This window comes from Xiphophorus couchianus, chromosome 24 (assembly GCF_001444195.1).
Source record: "Xiphophorus couchianus chromosome 24, X_couchianus-1.0, whole genome shotgun sequence".
NCBI lineage: Eukaryota > Metazoa > Chordata > Actinopteri > Cyprinodontiformes > Poeciliidae > Xiphophorus > Xiphophorus couchianus.
This window is the reverse complement of record NC_040251.1, coordinates 1,867,959-1,885,232: the sequence shown is the minus strand read 5'-3', so window position 1 is coordinate 1,885,232 and position 17,274 is coordinate 1,867,959. Positions and strand designations below refer to the sequence as shown.

The 17,274-nt window shown below is 40.0% G+C and overlaps 1 protein-coding gene across 2 annotated transcripts; it reads right to left on the bottom strand.

The window, feature by feature from the left end:
• Positions 1 to 5,592: 5,592 nt before the first annotated feature.
• LOC114141128 (cysteine/serine-rich nuclear protein 3-like) lies at positions 5,593 to 14,351 on the bottom strand. 2 transcript variants are annotated; one of them, XM_028011567.1, is made up of 5 exons: positions 13,857 to 14,351; positions 11,581 to 11,754; positions 10,165 to 10,421; positions 9,783 to 10,094; positions 5,593 to 8,044 (listed from the first exon to the last, which is right to left on the bottom strand). In XM_028011567.1, the coding sequence occupies exons 1-5, from the start codon at positions 13,912 to 13,914 to the stop codon at positions 7,124 to 7,126; spliced, it is 1,722 nt and encodes a 573-aa protein (XP_027867368.1). In that variant the 5' UTR covers positions 13,915 to 14,351; the 3' UTR covers positions 5,593 to 7,123. The 2 variants fall into 2 exon arrangements, with proteins under 2 accessions (XP_027867368.1, XP_027867369.1); XM_028011568.1 differs by having other exon boundaries at positions 9,798 to 10,094; positions 13,857 to 14,350.
• Between the last annotated feature and the right edge of the window lie 2,923 nt (positions 14,352 to 17,274).

The window sequence follows — 17,274 nt, the reverse complement described above, 5'->3', positions numbered from 1 at the left end:
TATTGTGCATGCCAGACGCATTCATTTGATGGAGAGAGCGGTGGCGGAAGGAGGTAAGAGGCGTTTTGTCATTTTGTGATAGGCCAACAAAATTTAGGTGTAACAAACTGAGAGGTGAGACTTCTACGTCACAATTTTGTTTTGCTTCTAATAAAACGCCTCCATGTGATTTTAACTTGACAAAAGGTGAAAATATTTGTTGTTTGAGTACTTTTGCAAGGCACTATGGGTTATTATGTGACTGCATTTTCAGCATGAATATATTGTGGAGGGTGTAGACGTCCTGGGAGTGTGAAAGTAGGTCAATCACCCCTGCCAGGGGGTGAAACGGGTGCATACTTTTGTGAGATTCTTTAATCAAATCAGGGATTTAGATTAAGATGGAGATGTTACCTCGATCTTCATTTCTGTTTATTAGAATGAGGAGATTTCTAGGTAGATAAATCATCTCAAGAAGGCTCGTACAGATGTTCTCCGTCTGACAAGAGATGAAGGAGAACCTGCTTGGTGTAACAGGCAGGAAGGAGACGAGGACAAAAAGCTGAGACATCCCCCCCACCCTGAAGCTCCCTTCAAACGCTTCTGCTTCTTCTCCCTTCCTGTTGCCTAGCGACCCAACATCACAGCTCTGCTGCCTGTGATTGATCAGCAGCCTGCAAACAAAAAGGCAAACAGGCGCTCCCTTCTTCCCCTTCCAAACTCACAGCACACCTTACCGGACGTGCATTATATGCAGTCAGATGGTGGCTTCGTGTTCCTAATGAGATCCATTGTAAGCTATGCCATTGTTGGAGGATCATGTAGCTGTATTTGCTTTACGTTATTTGCTCATATTGTGCACACTGCCTGCTGTTAGCTCTTATTACTGTGTGATTTATACAATGAGCCATAAATAAATAAAGTGCTAAAAAACAAGCTGGTCAAACAAGCCTCACCCATAGGGTCCATATCACTGTGGTTAGCTCAGCAGTGCAGCCTAGAGGTTCCTAGGCGTAACAACATCCAATCACAGGCACCATGTTTCGTTCACACAAAAACATCACTACAAGAATCCTGCGGTGTGTCTCTGTGTTTGTGTGACAGTCAGTTGAAGATTCTTGAAAATGTAACTTAGAAACAGTGCAATAAAGAAATACACCTAAGTCAAGAAGAATGACTTGGCTGCCCTCGTGTTTAATGACGTCATTAAACACGAGGGCACCAGGAAACTTCCACCAGGAAGTTGGTTCTTTAGGAGTGAGACGCCATCTGCTGGATGAAAATTAGAAAATCACGTTTTTTGTTCATCCCATGAATAATACTAGATACCTTTTAGAGCAGCGTTTCCCAATTCCGGTCCTCAGGCCCCCCTACTCTGCATGTTTTAGATGTGCTTCTATTCCAGAGCAGCTGATTCAAATGATTGCATGACCATCAAGTGCTGCAGAAACCTGTTGATCACCCATATATTCAATCCAGGTGTGTAGCAGAAGGGAAACACCTAAATCATGCAGGGCAGGGAGGCCTGAGGACCGGAATTGGGAAACGCCGTTTTAGAGCAAACTTCCATTTTGTCAGGTATAATTAACACCAAAGCAACCAGTTAAATATTTTTTCAGTAACTGTTGGGAATATGTCGATCTAAACACTCATGCGCACTCATGGGAACCGGCGCAATGGTGCAGTACTTGGTTTGTTCGAGGTGCAATCAAATGCAGCAAAGTACATTGGTTATTCAGTTTATCTCGACGTTGCCAAGTTTTGTATCCAGCCAAAAATGAGCACTTTGTGAATTGCTCTTAATTGTAATTCAAGTACAAGTGAAGTACCCATCCAAGAATTAAATAACAGACAAAGATATAAAGGTATAGTGCAAATTCTGGTAGTTTAAAAACTATAATAATAATTTAAAAAAACCCATTAACTTATGTACCAAATTCAGGCAGAAATAATCCTTTTCTAGTTACATTTTTCCCCATTTAAAACTTGAATTCTTTCAAAGTGAAATTTAAACTTACATGAGGAATGTACGCAATATTGTATTCACCTCTTTGTGATACTAAGAAAAAAAATCAGGGATATTTACTGCAGTTTTTACTGCCAGACTAGCAAATGTAGCTTAGCTAATGCAGCTTTTATCTGCAAGCTAAGATGGACATATATGTAGCCTATGTGTATGTAAATATACAGTCACCAGAACCTTTTTACTCATGTGAAGAGTTCGTACGTCCTATACAAAGCCAGGGAAACACTCACTGTATGTGTAAATGAATTTCAGGCTGGAAAGCTCCTCCATGGTGAATGCACTCATGTTCACTAAGCAGTAAACTAAATGTTATCAGGAGCAGCTTTTCCACAGTTTCCTTCTCTGACTCATACGGTCGATTCTGACAGCAGCCATTTTATTCATGTATCTTTCTCGGACATTAGTCAAGACTGTCCACATATTCTTCTTGTTGGAACTCTCTATGGCGTTGATCAAAGCCATCATCTACCTGATATGCACTGCGCATGCGCTTGACTACTAATATGGTGCGGCTCGATTCCAATTCAGACTTGTGGGAATGAACCTTACCAAGCTCCGCCCGCAACCGACCCACGTGACCGCAAGTCTCACAAACAAAGCCTCGCGCCCGTTGTTTCTATGTAAACATGACTCCATTAATGCATCATTTCTACCGGATTTTCACAATATATCAGCTACTACATGGACAGAGGAACTAACCAGTTCATGTCATCATCTGGGAGGAGGTTACTGGTTTCTCAGTCACAAGCTGGTTGCAAACCTGAGACCAGCAGGTGTCAGTCAGTTATAGTAGATCTGAAATTTGGTTTGATGACGTCAATATGAGAAGCTACAGGCTGATAGGAGGAACCAAAGAGCTCTGAGAAGGTAAAGGCAAATCTTCTGAAGCTGGGATATAATTAATTTAATTTCACATAATTACCGCAGTAGAAGCCATTTGTTTGTTAAAATTTTATGAAATATATTTGTTCTATTTGATGTTTGTTGTGAATGACGTAAACTCACAAACGAACGAGGTAATTAGTCCAACGTTTAGAAACTACAGCGGCTGTAATGAGCCACAGCAAAGGTAAACAAAGGTAAAATAACCTGAACAGGTGATCAACTCAAAACCACTCCTACCTTTTTACTCTCTCTCTCTCTTTGTAGTTTAAGCACACCTGTTACCGTGGCAACCGCCTGCGCCCCGCAAGACGAGCAAAAATTAAGTTAAAAACATAACATTCAGTCCGTTACTATATCAAGTTTCCAGACTTGATATTTATTTCTCGATTATTAATCAGCTTCTCTGAACACAGCGATGGTTGATTGACTAGCTGTACTTGGTGCTAACGTGGCTAACACGAGTAACAGTTTAGTCCAAAACCTTTTCTGCTAAAATAAAATCTTTAGTGTATGTCAGATACAGACACATTGCATATTGATCTGTTTAGCTAACGTCAGACTGTGTAGCAGACAGGCTTCAAGGTGTACAAGTTGTATTAGTTCTGCCATTATGCTGTACTTAGCTAACAGGAAGCTAAGTGTGTTTGTGAGACGGCCACGCACGTGACCTCGTAAAACGGGCATCAGCCAATGAAAAGCGGCTCCTGTGTAAAGTCCATTATGTACCAAACAAAACTCCACACCTGCTGCTACTCTTGACGACCGAAATCCTCTCAGACTAACAAAGCTCCTCAACACTGGTTGCTTCTTTCTGTGCCCTTGTTATCCTTCTCTCTCTTTTTTTTTTAGAGATATTTTGAGTCTAAAAGTCCCGCCAACGTTTCTACAGGTTATTTGCCGATAGTTTATTTATCTGGATATACTGTAGCTCTGTGTACTGAAAAATGGATGTACAACCTAGGGCAAATGCTTTTCCCAGAAAGTGTAAGAGCCTCTGAAGCTGTTATACCACATTGTCTAAACATGCTGTTACATTTTTCTAGTCTTTCACTCATGTAAAACTTGATCTGGATTATAGGTGACCATGGAGACAGAAGATTGGTGCGCGCGGACTCACGGAGGGTGACTGAAAGTTTGAGGAATGAATAGAACATCTGTTAGCGACAGTACGTAACCTGGAGTGGTGAGTCTGACAATATCAATATATATATATTTAGTTAAATGACAACTATCTTTAAAACTAGTGTTGACAGGGGTCAACCGTCAACAACTTTTAGCACCATTATTGCTGTGGCTATTACGCATTTAAGAGCATCTCCTAGTTAGGCTACCTCTTTTTAAATGCATCAAAAATTAATCATATTTATTCTCATAAACAACCGGTCTTAATAAATACATTTTAACACCGTCCTTTATAATGCGAGTTTTCTCTATAGTTATAGCACCTTATAATCAGCTACAACTAAAAGCAAAACCATATTGTTTTTAGTTAAGAGCTAATAATATGGATCAACTGTGAGATGTTTATGCAGCATCTTTGAATGTTTATTGTTTTTCAATTAATAACTAGGTCAAAAATCGCTTAAATGACTTCTTTGTGCAACTTTGATTCACACACTGTACACAACTGATATGTGTGCAGTTGCTTACACTTCTGTCAATATGGTGAAAATCTCAGGTAGTTGTGTGAATAGCAACAGCTCATCCTCATCTATTAAATCCAAAATGCTGATAGCCTAAAAAGTATGCATTTATACCTTGTTGTTGGTAAACATGTAGAAGTTAGTGTGATATAAACTTTGCTCAAACACTTCATATGTAACTTAACTAATTTACAGCAAAAACCTGACTAGCACCTTACCTACGTCGTACAGAAGGATGCTAGTATGGTAACGAACCTAAGAAGATGTTGAGCATTGGAATAAGCCTACGGTAATCCTAAACTGTCTTGTGTCCCTTTTGTCTTGATTTTAGAAAGTATAAACTTGGAATTAGTTCACATTTAAGTGGTTGCAAACTGGGATTTGCTGAATGTTGTGCCTAATCACAAAGCTTACTCATTTCAGCAGTTGACAACAAGATATTTCTTTTAGCTTTTATACATTTAAACATGTGAAGAATATTCTCAGAAATAGATGCCGATTTAATTTCTGCACTGTTTTAACTTTATACACATGTGGCAGCCATGTTGTATTTTTTATTTTATTTTTTTTAGGCCATGATCGGTGACAAAGGTTTGGTTTTACTTGAATTATCATATTTGCGCTGTAGTTTTCATCACCTTTAAATAGATTTGAGCCGTGTTGGGCTGAGAGGTGGCCCACTGTTCACAATTCTGATGAACCAAACACCTACCAAAAAAAAAAAAAAAATCACAAATTCACTAAGTCTTCCACTCATTTTGTAGCTGCGCATTGCCGTATTCACATATCTGGTACCTGACCACTGCAACCCAATCTTCTCTAAGTTGGGAAAGAATTGGCAGGTGTGAAGGTACAAACTGATGAAGGAGAGAATTCTAACGACTGTATTAGCTACAAAAGAACTTTAAATTAATTTTATAAAAAGAATGACCCTAAAATTCACCCTGCTTAGTCTGTTTTTAAAATCACCTTTCAGGAAGCAAAAGACATAGCTGAATAAAGCCAGTTTGGATGGGTTTTAGGAGAGACGAACATTAGTTAAAATAAATTAAAGCGATATCGTTGGAAAACGAGGACACTTTAATGATGGGTTCAAGATATAGTACCTTCCAGAAGTATTTATAATATGAACCCTTTTCATATTTTGTCACCTTTACACCACAACTTTAATGTATTTCACTGTGGCTTTATGAGAAGTCTCTAGATTCATTTTCTGAGACAAAATATGACAATACGTGTCAATACGTTCGCAAAGCACTGCAAAATTCTCGACAGGATCATTGACTGGTGTGTGTCTTTACAATAGAGGTGTGTTTTTCACCTGCAACAGATGTTTAATCGTACAGAATGCGCACACAGAGGAACATCTCCAGTAAACTGAACACATGCGATACAGAGAAGCGCTGCAGAAACATTGGCAGCAACAGTAGCACAACAGAAAATACCAAACCAATGCAAGCACCTCAAAATCCGGTTCTGATTCGTCACAGATGCCGACACAACCGGAAAACATGCAGCAAACACGTCGAAAACGGAGCCCAAACGGTAAAACGTAGAGTGCAAATACAAAGTAGCAAACCTAACCACTGTGTTATTGTTTTATTATCCATGTTTGTCATGTTACACAATCTTAAATGGGTTTGAGGACAACCTAGATTGACTCAACTTCCGGTGCATTCTGGGTTGAAATGAGTGACGGTCCCTCAAAGTGCACTTATCAACAATACTGCAAACTTCTATAGGTACTGAGCTGTGAAAAAGGCTTTGCTTTTTTACCGTTTTTATCTGGTTAGTTTTTTTAAAAATTTTGTCAAACTTGCATGTCTCAGATCAATGATGTCCAAATCTTTGACAAACCAGGTAAAATTTAACTACTGGCATGTCAAAATTCATTAAATCTAAAATGCAAAATATAGTTAGAATTTTTTTTTTTAGTTTGTTTTTACAAAACTTGTATGTCTTTAAAGATCCAAAATATAATAAATGTATTTTGCAAAACTGCAACAGAAACACTTTTTTTCTCATCACACGAGTCACATGATCACCAACCAGATGTTACTACTGGCAGAAACGATGAAGAAAACAACAGGAAGTGGTAAGAGGAGGATTTTTGGATTAGTTTTTTTCAGACAGTACAGCTAGCGCCATTGCTGAATTATGCATTTACCCCATGGAGTTGTCGCTGCCATGACTTATTGTGTAAACAAGCTTGTTTACACGTGGTTTTCATTTAATTTGTTATTTAATGAAAACACCACAATTGTGAAGTTGTGTCTTTTCGACATTAGCAAAATGGAGACAAAGATTTGTGCAATTTTTTAATGGAAACGCAGCCTGTGCTGATGTGTTTTGGAGTAATTTTGGCAAGAGTGATTAGTGACTCATTGGACAGTTTCTTTCTATGACGTCATCATTGAGAACTGCATTTTGTATTGACTCAGGTTTGATACTAATTACTTTGATCTTGAAGCATGTACGTGCGACAAAAAAAAAAAAAGTAAAAATGTAACAAAATCTGTAAGGGAGTGGGTGGAACATATTTTCACTTCCTCTCTAAAGAACGCCAACAGTCTATGTCAGTCCTTCCTCATCAGGCGTTCTCTGAGGCCGCTGTGCGGCTGACTTCTCCACACATCGGCGGCGGCGGCGGCGGCGGCTCTTGCTCCGCCTGTGAGTCAGCACAGTCTGGGTTTGTGCGGAGGCCAGGGCCGAGCTCGGAGAAACGGTTCTGGGGCTCAGCGCCCATTTCGGACTCCAGCGCGGATTCGACCGAGGGGAGCATGGGCGCGGCAGCGTTTTGGGTCTCGCCAAGGAAGGCGGGCGTGTCGCTCGCCGAGACATCCAGCTGATAGGGCTGCAGGGAGGAGGCGCTGTGGAACGGGCCGCTGAGGCCCAGGAGGCTGTTGGTGTAACTCAGAACAGAGGGGAGGGGGACGGAGTACGAGGGAGGATTCAGTCCGTGCAATGAACAGTCCCAGTCTTCCTCCTCATCCTCTTCTTCATCCTCTTCCTCATCCTCTTCGTCCTCCTCCTCCTCATCGTCCTCGTCGTCTTCCTCTGCGTCCTCCGGGTCGAGAGTTTCTAGACTGTGCGTGCTGCAGTCTGACAGCCCGCTGCAAACGCTGCTGCCGTCCTCGTCGTAAGCCTCATCCTCCTCCTCTTCGTCGTCGTCTTCGTCCTCCTCTTCCTCCTCGTCCTCGTCTAGATGCGAATCGGAGTCACCCGTGCTCTGGAGATGCATGATGGGATTGTTCATCTTCAGAGACTGAGGGTTGTGCTGCTGCTGCGGCTGCTGCTGGATCAAGGTGGTGTTGCCGTGGTAACCGTTGCCACTGGTTACAAGCTGCTGCTCTGTTTGCTGGTACTGCTCCTCGCGGCTCTTCTCCAGCTCCAGCTTCATGATGGTGTGCAGGAAGTGGGTGCGCACTCGGACCGGGTTGAACTCCAGCCGCCCGGCGCCGTTGCTGCAGCCGTCCTTGGTGCAGCCGCAGGGGAAGGACATGCGGTCCACCTGGAGGGAGGGAGTGCAGGGGGGCAAACATCACACACGAGAGAGGCAGCTGCCAATCAGAGCCAGTCATGAGTTGGGGAGAAGTTCAGAATCTGCTGTGGATGATTTGGAATTTCATCTGCAGCGCTACTGGAAAATATGCACAAATGATTATGCCCATTACTCGTCTTTTGTCATTTGTTTCAGAAGCAGAACACCTTTAGAGATTGTAACAATTTTTTTGTATGATTGGGATCAATATAGTATCATCTCTGTTCTATTTAGAGCAGTTTGCATTATGCTTTACTATGATAGTAAAGCGTATTCCTTTAGTTTTATTATAACCTAAAGGACTAAACAAGGATCTGAGTTTATAAATCTGCCTGATTTGTCCAATGTTTTAGATTTGGAGCAGTTCTGAAGGAAAGGATCATTTGAATCTTTTTTAAACAGAAAAAAACCCGTCAAAACATATTTGGAGTGGTTTTTATTCAGTTGACACTCAATTTTATAGGCCAATTTTTTAAAATGGCAAATTAAGCATCTATATAAAGTCTGTTCCACAAATCTTTCTCTTCCTGTGATCTTGGTTATCATCTATATTTGAGATAATAACTGAAAGTCCCATAAATGCTTTAAAATGCCCTTCAGGCTGTGCTTTAAAAGATCTCTGTTTTAATTATCCATTTCAGGTTTATTCAGTATTTTCGATATCTAACTCCATGTGACTAAATATAGTCCAGACTCATGAAAAAACTTGGAAATAGCTCTTTGGCAATTAAGGGAAGCTTTGAAGAAGATGCTAATATTACTTTGTTAGCCTAGCAGTGAGAGGTTAGCCTGTCACCGAGTTTACATCTTTTAGGTTACTCATTTTATTTTCTGCCAAGAATCCAAAATGTTGCCGCAAAAATGACATAAAAGTAGCGGAGAAATTATTAGTGTCCGAAGAGCAAAGTTTCTTACCACGTGTGTGAATTTAGCACAGCATTGACTCAAATACTACTTCCTTACTTACTTCCAAATAAGAGTCTCAAATACAGAATGATAATTCATCTTATTACAAGACACTACCTTGATATCAACAGAGGTAAAGTTCAGTTTGTAACAAGAATTGTTAGGTTCCAACTAGAAATACATTGTTTTATCGAGTCCCTCAGAACACAGTGCTAACAAAATAATCTTAAAGGCAGATACGGAGCAGCTTAGTTTGTATTTTGAAAAAAAAAAGTATTGTAATTGCAGTTATAATGAAAACATGACATACGAAAGTCCTTGACTTAATAAACATCTAAGCATTGATCACTTAAACCAAATTTTGCTTTAGCATCTATGAAACATTTAAGCTAGTCTTCGTTTAAATGTATTTTCATCCAGTAGTTGTTCACTGGGACTCTCCAGTTATGACAGTTTGTTATTCATGAATCTTTTATTTATTGGTAAATAAAAAAGTGGATACTTGGTTTTCCAAAAAGTATTGTTAAAATTTGATCCGTGTCTGTTTTTGTCAACTCAATATAAAGTAACATTTTATGTCGCTATATCCTCTACTGGTCAATCTGCCAGAAAGTGTTAGCCATCTTTAATTAACCTTTTCTCTCCCAACTTGTAAATAACTGATCCATAGATAATTGCATCGTGATTAATCGTAAGGAAGAACAAACAAATCCTCCTGACACTAAGAGGTCATTTTATATTTGATGTGTTTTCATACACAGACAGACATTTACAAAACTTTAGTATTATAGATGTGCCTCACCACATTTCCATTTACCTGGCACTTAATGCCGGCCAGGCTGCAAGCACAGGTCTCTGGGTCACATATCCCTCGACAGCGACACCCACATTCCTCTCTAGACATCCTCAGGGCGCGCAGCTCGTGCTTCTCCTCCACATCGATGCGGCGGACCCCAGAGGCACGGAGGAGCGCGCGCCGCCTCCTGGTGGTGAGGGGCTGGAGGAAGAAGTAGTCATCCACCTCCGTATTATCCACATCCAGGTCATCTTCTGAGATGTCGTCGAGCGTCAGAGTGTCGGCCTCCATGGAGGACACCGTGCCGTTCTTGGTTAGCTGAAGAGATGGAACCCAGAATGTTACACGTATTTAAATTCGAAACCTGGCGATGGGTTGCTCCACCGACTTTGAGTTTGATGGCGTTGAGTTTCTCCTCTTTGAGATGATCCCTCAGCATGTTCTGATGGCTCCGTTTCTGCTCCATGGCAAACTCCCTGAGGGTGAAGCGCTTCACCCCGCTGTGATGTGGCGACATCCCCAGGGTGCTGCCACCCTGCGTCGGCACGCTGGTGAAGCCCTGGCGCCGGCTGAAATAGTACACAGTGACGCTCTCAAAGTGCACATTACGTCCCCGCAGTCGCTTTGACTGCCGCTGGACAGAGGCTAATGGTAAAGAATAGAAAAGGGAGACACAAGCCAATGATAAAGCTGAAGCAGTGGCTATGCTTATATAGGAGACACAATACATGTTTTTAAAGGGTATTTCACATACATGCTCTATATATCATATCTATAGTCCTGTGATATCTGTACATAAATATTTTCTTTTTGTTGCTAATGAATCTTACTGTGGTTTACTAAAGTCCCAAATTCTGTGAAATTGCTTCGTAGCCTTTCTTTTCAAATGGCTTGACATCATTAACCCTCTCATCTGTCTCATCTGAATTTCTTTAAAGGTTGGGGTCTAATCATTTTACCCTGTGCGTGGTCCCACCGGGACCCTGCATGCGTTTTTCTTTTTCTCTTTTTTTTGTGGTTTCAGGAACTGACGGTCTGACAAGATGGCTCTATCTCTTCCCCATTGTCCGAACATAACACCTGTTCATGTTAGGTTGGAGAGCCTTTTCCTTTCAGTAAATGAAAGCATTATGTGAAAAATCTCAAACATTGATGTGTGGCAAAAACGGCAAAAGCAGAAAATCTTTAATATTAGAAATACTAAAACATTTTCTATGAAACCATGGATAAAGCTTAAAATACTTTGAATGAAATGCCAGACAAATGACCAAATGAACAAAGTTTGTTGGCATTTTCCATCCTCCACTTGTTGCCGTCAGTCAGATGACCAACAAAAAAACCTAATTCTGATAATTGGAAGTATGTCTGGTTGCAAAAAAACATTAACATTCATTGTTTAGAAAATAAAGGATCACAACCAACATTACCTTAATTTTGATCATTTTGTTGTTGTCTTTTCTTCATGGGCAAACTATCACTTTGCATTTTTGCTTGAAGTCTCAAAATTAAAATATTCAATAAAAGTTACATTTAAGCATGATATAATTTTAGCTTAAGTAGAAATAATTAGGACGAGTAAGTTGAGCTTGAGCAGATGTACGCTAAGTATATTTGTAGAAAGTAGTCAATTTAAAAAAAAACTATTTATAAACAGTTTTACCTCCACTTCATAATTGTTCACTTCCTTAACAGTATCCTACAGATGTAGTGCACTATTAAAGCTCATTCTCTTTGCCTCCTGAATTCTTAAAACCCTTACCAATCAGGTTAATAAAACAAGAAAGGTTTGTTGGTGAGATCTTACGATCTAGAATCCCAGAGGGGACCGAATTATTAAGACTATCGCTGCTGTTGCCGCTGTCGCTGCAGGAAACCTCGTCATCTTCTGAGCCCTGCAGAGACAAATAGGAGGAGGGTTCCTCTTCAAGCTTTCTCTTCAGGATCCCGCTCATCCTGGAGCAGGTCCCGCTGGTCACACCTGTGCGACAGACACGTTGACATAAAACAGCTTGATGACACTTCACAACTCTTTTCAAAAACTGATTTAACCTTTTAATTTGTTGAAAGCTTTCAGACAGAATACTGGAATAATTTGATTTATCCTTTAGCTTGAATTCAAGCATATTTCTTTGCATACAACAAGTTACCCATCTATCTAGCTAGCATGTTGCTTGGTGGCGTCACTGTAGGTCCAAACCAACGGTGGCAAACCAACTTTGTGTCCTTTTGTTCTAGTTTTTGTTTGTTTGTTTTAGTCCACAACTTTATATCTTCATCACTGTCACAAGGCAGCTTTGTTGAGTCACAAAAATCCAACAACTCAGTGTCAACAAAAGGTAGCAATAGGCTAGCAAATGTAGCATGGCATTAGTTGTGAAAAGAGACCAATTTTATGGGCATAAAGCTACAAAAGAGCATAATGTGGTTACGAATGCTGATAATTTGACTACATTATTTTCAAAAAGCATACAATTGGCTTTGGACAATAAAAACTCTTAATTTTGCTTTGTATATTCTAGTTAATAGGTTTGACTATAACCCTGACCTTAAAGTACAATATAGCTACCATGCACTGATAGTTGAAGCTCTAACATGTTTATTTGCACATACTGTACATTCTCAGTTACTGAACAATTTGCTCAGCATCTAAAAGCATATTTGTTTGAAATACAGCATTGTTATTGGCATGTTTTGCTAATAGTAGTTAGCCTGCTAACCCTGGACAATGACAGAAACCTTTCCTGGCCTTCTGACTCGCATTTGAAGTATTTTGACATCTCAAAATTAAGAAATGCCCTGCGACAGACTGGCGACCTGTCCAGGGTGTACCCCGCCTCCCGCCTGGAACGTAGCTGGAGATAGGCACCAGCAACCCTCCCGACCCCATTAGGGACAAGGGTGAACAGAAAATGGATGGTTGGATGGATGGAAAATTAAGAAAAAGGAAATGTATCATAATACAGTCTAATAATAAACCACCTTTTTGTTTACCTATTGTATAACTGTGGTGAATTCAAACCTGTAGTGGCATATAGATGTGGCATGTGATGCTTCTGCATCTAAATTTTGGAGTTTCCAAAACATAAACAAACGTTGTCTTAAGGTAATATGCAACGTTTTGCCTTTACTTTTAAGGCAACACAAATTTACACCACAGAAGCGATCAGACAAGTAACGGCCATCACATTTGCATTCTAAAAACGATTTCTCTTATTTCCCCACCTCACTATGCACAAATGAACCAGAAAAGGACTGAAAACATTCTACTTTATGTTGGTCTACCACTTGAAATCTCAGTGAAATATGTTGAAGTTACGGAAGAACAGAGTTTATTCATGTACTGACTTTATAAATGGGTCTTCCACTAATAGATGTTGAGTGTTCTTGGGTGACCTTGCCTGTTTGTGATACCTTGCAAATAGAAAACAAGTCATGTCAAAGATGCAATGATCTTATCTAGATTTGGGCAAACCAGATGTCATCCTATTCTATGTTGTTGAGCAATGAAACAGCAGTTCTAGATGCAGTTGATTGTTGGACGTAAAAAGGGGCCTCTTTAGGGGAACCCTCGTCGACTTTTTGTTTGTTTTTATTTCCAGTCAGAAGAAGTTATTCAGTAGAGACATTAGGCTGGTTGAGGATTACATCACATGCAGCAGGGCTGAATGATGAGCCAAGGTTTTCCTCTTGGACCGGCTTTGTCTTGCCTCCTACAGTGTTATACAATTTTCTTTATCAGTGCAAAGTCCCTGCGCTTCCCGTTTTCGAAGGCACAAGAAAACGAAAGGGCACGACGGCGTTGTAGATAAATCAGCGATGAGTGTTGTATGTTTAAAACCTTCCATCCCCATCCATGCGCCCGTTTTAGCCCGAAATCCCTCGTTGAGTGAGTGAGCGTCGTTACTTTCTGATGCCCGCATGCACGCACAGCCTCCCACTCCTCATTCATGTCCTCTTCCCAAACACTGACATGAGATTTTCTCATTGACAAATGGAAGTCAGTGCCACCATGTGACGTAGGCGAACCTCCTGGAGGCCGAGCTGGTTCGGCTCCCCGCTGCGCTGACCGTCTTCACTGACCTGTTTCCGTCTCTTGCTTCTGGTTTCCCGGCGGTCCTCCCGACTCTCTCCTCTGCATCACACAATGTTCAGCAGCGGCGGCCAGAATTCCCCATGTGCCGTGACGATGGAGTGAGCGCTGCCATGATGCCTGCTCTTCCTTATTTCTCTCTTTCCAGCAGTGCCTCGCACTATTGTGCCGCCTCCGTCGCTGTCTTATGCCTGCTCCCGCTGCACCCTCATTCTGTGCTCACGCTGTCAGCTCCCTCGCCGTCTGATTCTCTCCTGCTTCGCAACCCCTCCTTCCCCTCTTCCTCTCCCTCGCTCCTCACAAAGACTTGTTAGCTCGGTGCTGCTGCCGGCTGGAAGCGCTCGAGCCTGACAGAGGTGAAGCAAGCTCGCTGAGATCATACAATGAAGGAGTACATGCGAGAGTCTGTGGAGGCTCAGTGAAGCAGGGAGGGGAAATAAGAGAAATAGTTTTTAGAACGCAAACGCGATGGGCTTTATTTGTCCGATCACTCTTCTTGTTGCGTTGAAGCTGAAATCAATGGCAGGAACCAAAAAAATAAGAGGAAACGGGTTATATCTAGTGATGCATGATCTGCTTTTTTCATTTCCGATACCAATATCTCAGGTTTAGTGTCGGCCAGTACCAGGTCAGATACAGAAAAGCAATGCTGAATTGACCTAAAACCTTTCTTTTTTATCAAACACAAGCAACAATGTACCAAATCAAAAATGTATTTGATAACCCAGTACATCACACTTAAATACACAAATAGTTTCACAAGCTTGTTCAAATATGTAAAAACAACACAACTTTAATTTGCTTAGCCAATGTATTTACTTACTTACAATTTATTTACTTTGCTTAGCCAAAGTAAATAATAAAAAAACGAAACTGACAAAATCAGTAGGTTGCCTATGTTGGTCAAACATGTAACAAATCTCCTTTAAACTGGTTCATAAAGTGAAATTAGGAATTCTAAATATAATGTAAATAATAACGCATGAGGACAAAGAATAGAATTAGACTGAATAAATCTGCCATTACAGCACTGTCACTGGTACCCAATTTAGAATTTCTTTTCAATATCAGGACCGATACAGATATTAACATCTGATCGGTGCATCTCTAGCTGTATGATTAAGAAACTCAATCATGTTGCTCTGGTCAGGAAAATATCCAGAGTCCAGCATTACTAAATAAGGAGAAGGAAAACCTGACAGAAAGAAACAAAACTGACTATTTAATCTCATATATTCTATACATTTTTTCTTTTCTCATCAGATTTTTCTGTCAGGCAAAAGTTTGAGTCACACTCAGACATCTACATTACACGGTTGAGGCCACCTTGCTTGCTAGCTAGCTAACTAGGGTTTTTTCTGTCTATCACAGGTGCAAATTTATCACCAATGGACTGGATGAAGTTTGTACAATTCTGTAGAGATAAATATCTTAAATTTCATCTATAATGTCTTAGGATGTTTTACATTTGAAATGGTGAACCTGATCAAATCTGTTGGACTTTTCAACTTTAGATTTTTGCATTCCTTTGATTTTGTTAATGCAGATTGTATAAATGTGAATAGATTTTTTTTATTTATGCATCTTGTGAGCCTTTGACTCCTATTAAAACTGCAGTTTTGTATTACACTACCATTCTGATTGGCATTTTTCTTTGTTACCTTATTCTTCACAATATTATGACTTATTGTTTTACACTGTAAATATACAGTAAGTTTGGACACAACTGTGTGTCCAAACTTTTGGTCTGTACTCAATGCAGACCAAAAGTTTAGACACACCTTTTCTCATTCTCATTCACCTTCTCATTGAATGAGACGGAAAGGATTGACAGATTGAAGGTGTCCACCTTCAATGAGAAGGTGTGTCCAAACTTTTGGTCTGAACTGAGTACAGATCAAAAGCTTGGACACACAGTTCTGTCCAAACGTTTGGTCTGTACTGTATATGTACTTCATAACCATACATCCTCTTGTTTTATCTTTTTAACTGGCATTTAATGAGTTAATCTTTTAAAAAATATGACTATTGTGTACATTGGAAAAAATTGATGCATTTATTAATATAATTTTTAGGATTAAACTTTTTTTTTTCTCCACAGTTAAAACACAGAACAAAAGAAACACCAGAGAGTTTTTATAATTGCTATAATTGAATAATATTCAATTATAGTAAGCTAAGTACTTACTGTTTTAATAGGAGATGGTTACGACTATAGTTGCAATAAGTTGTAACTTTTTTTTTTAAGAGATCGGTCTAGTCAAAGTCCAAATGTAAATCCAATTGAGCAAGTGTGGCAGAACTTGACAATTGATGTTCAGAGTCTCTTCATCCAGTCTGACTGAGCTTGAGTTAATTTACAAAGAAAAATGTGAAGAAAAAAAATCTCAAGACTTCCAAAACTAAGTAAGCCAGGCGTCCCTTTCCCTGCTGAAGAAAAGTATCCCACAGTATGATACCCGCACCGCCATGTTTCACCATCAGAGTAAAACATTTTTTTAAATCTGCAACCTTTTCCTTACTTTCCAGAATTCACCTCTATTTTGTGTTTATAACAGATTATTTGTCCAATCTGAAGTTAATGTAAACGATGTAATCAATCAAACGTATGACTAACATCCACAACAATGTCAATGAAAATGATATGATTAACCACTCAGCCCCCACACATATTGTTGCCATAGCGATGCTGGACCCGGAATGCTATGTCCTCTCATTAAAGTGGCGCAGCCTTGAGTTTGTGTGCTGTGAACATGGCTGTGTTTGTATTTCAGTGAAGTGCGGGCGCTGAGGAAATGGTTTTACAAATACATTTTGACAACCTCATTAGAAAAAGACATATTTTGATTTTAAATAAAGCCCAGAAATAAAGGTATCAATTGTAAAATGAAAATGAATAAAAAGGTCTTGTTAAGGAGATGAAACTGTTCTTGTTATGTTGCGTGTTGAGATGAGTATAAAATATAAATGATATATTAAATTCATTCAGAGTCTAACAGTTTTTTCAGTTTGAACGGCTGAATCCTGTCGGGTTTGGTCTCTGATTTGTCCTGTTCATCTCCGGCACCGATGTGCAGGGGAGACGGAGCGATCCTTCCAATCAGCTTCCATGGCAACGAGCCATGGGGGGAGGGGTTTCTGGGGGCTAGATGGAGGAGGGAGGCAGCTAAAGGGGTTTGAGGGAGGAGGGGGCTGTGGTGGGGGTCTAACATGAAGGTTTGGTGATTTTTTTTTCTTTTTAAAAAGAAGCTATTGTAGCATATACAGCACCTTAAAAATGTTTGCAATATTATTCACTGGGAATTCTGATAGATCAACAACAGATTGTGCATAAGGATGCAGTAATTTCTTCTTCTTTTATTTATTTATTTTTTTTTACAAATAAGAATGTTAAAAGTGTGTCGGCAT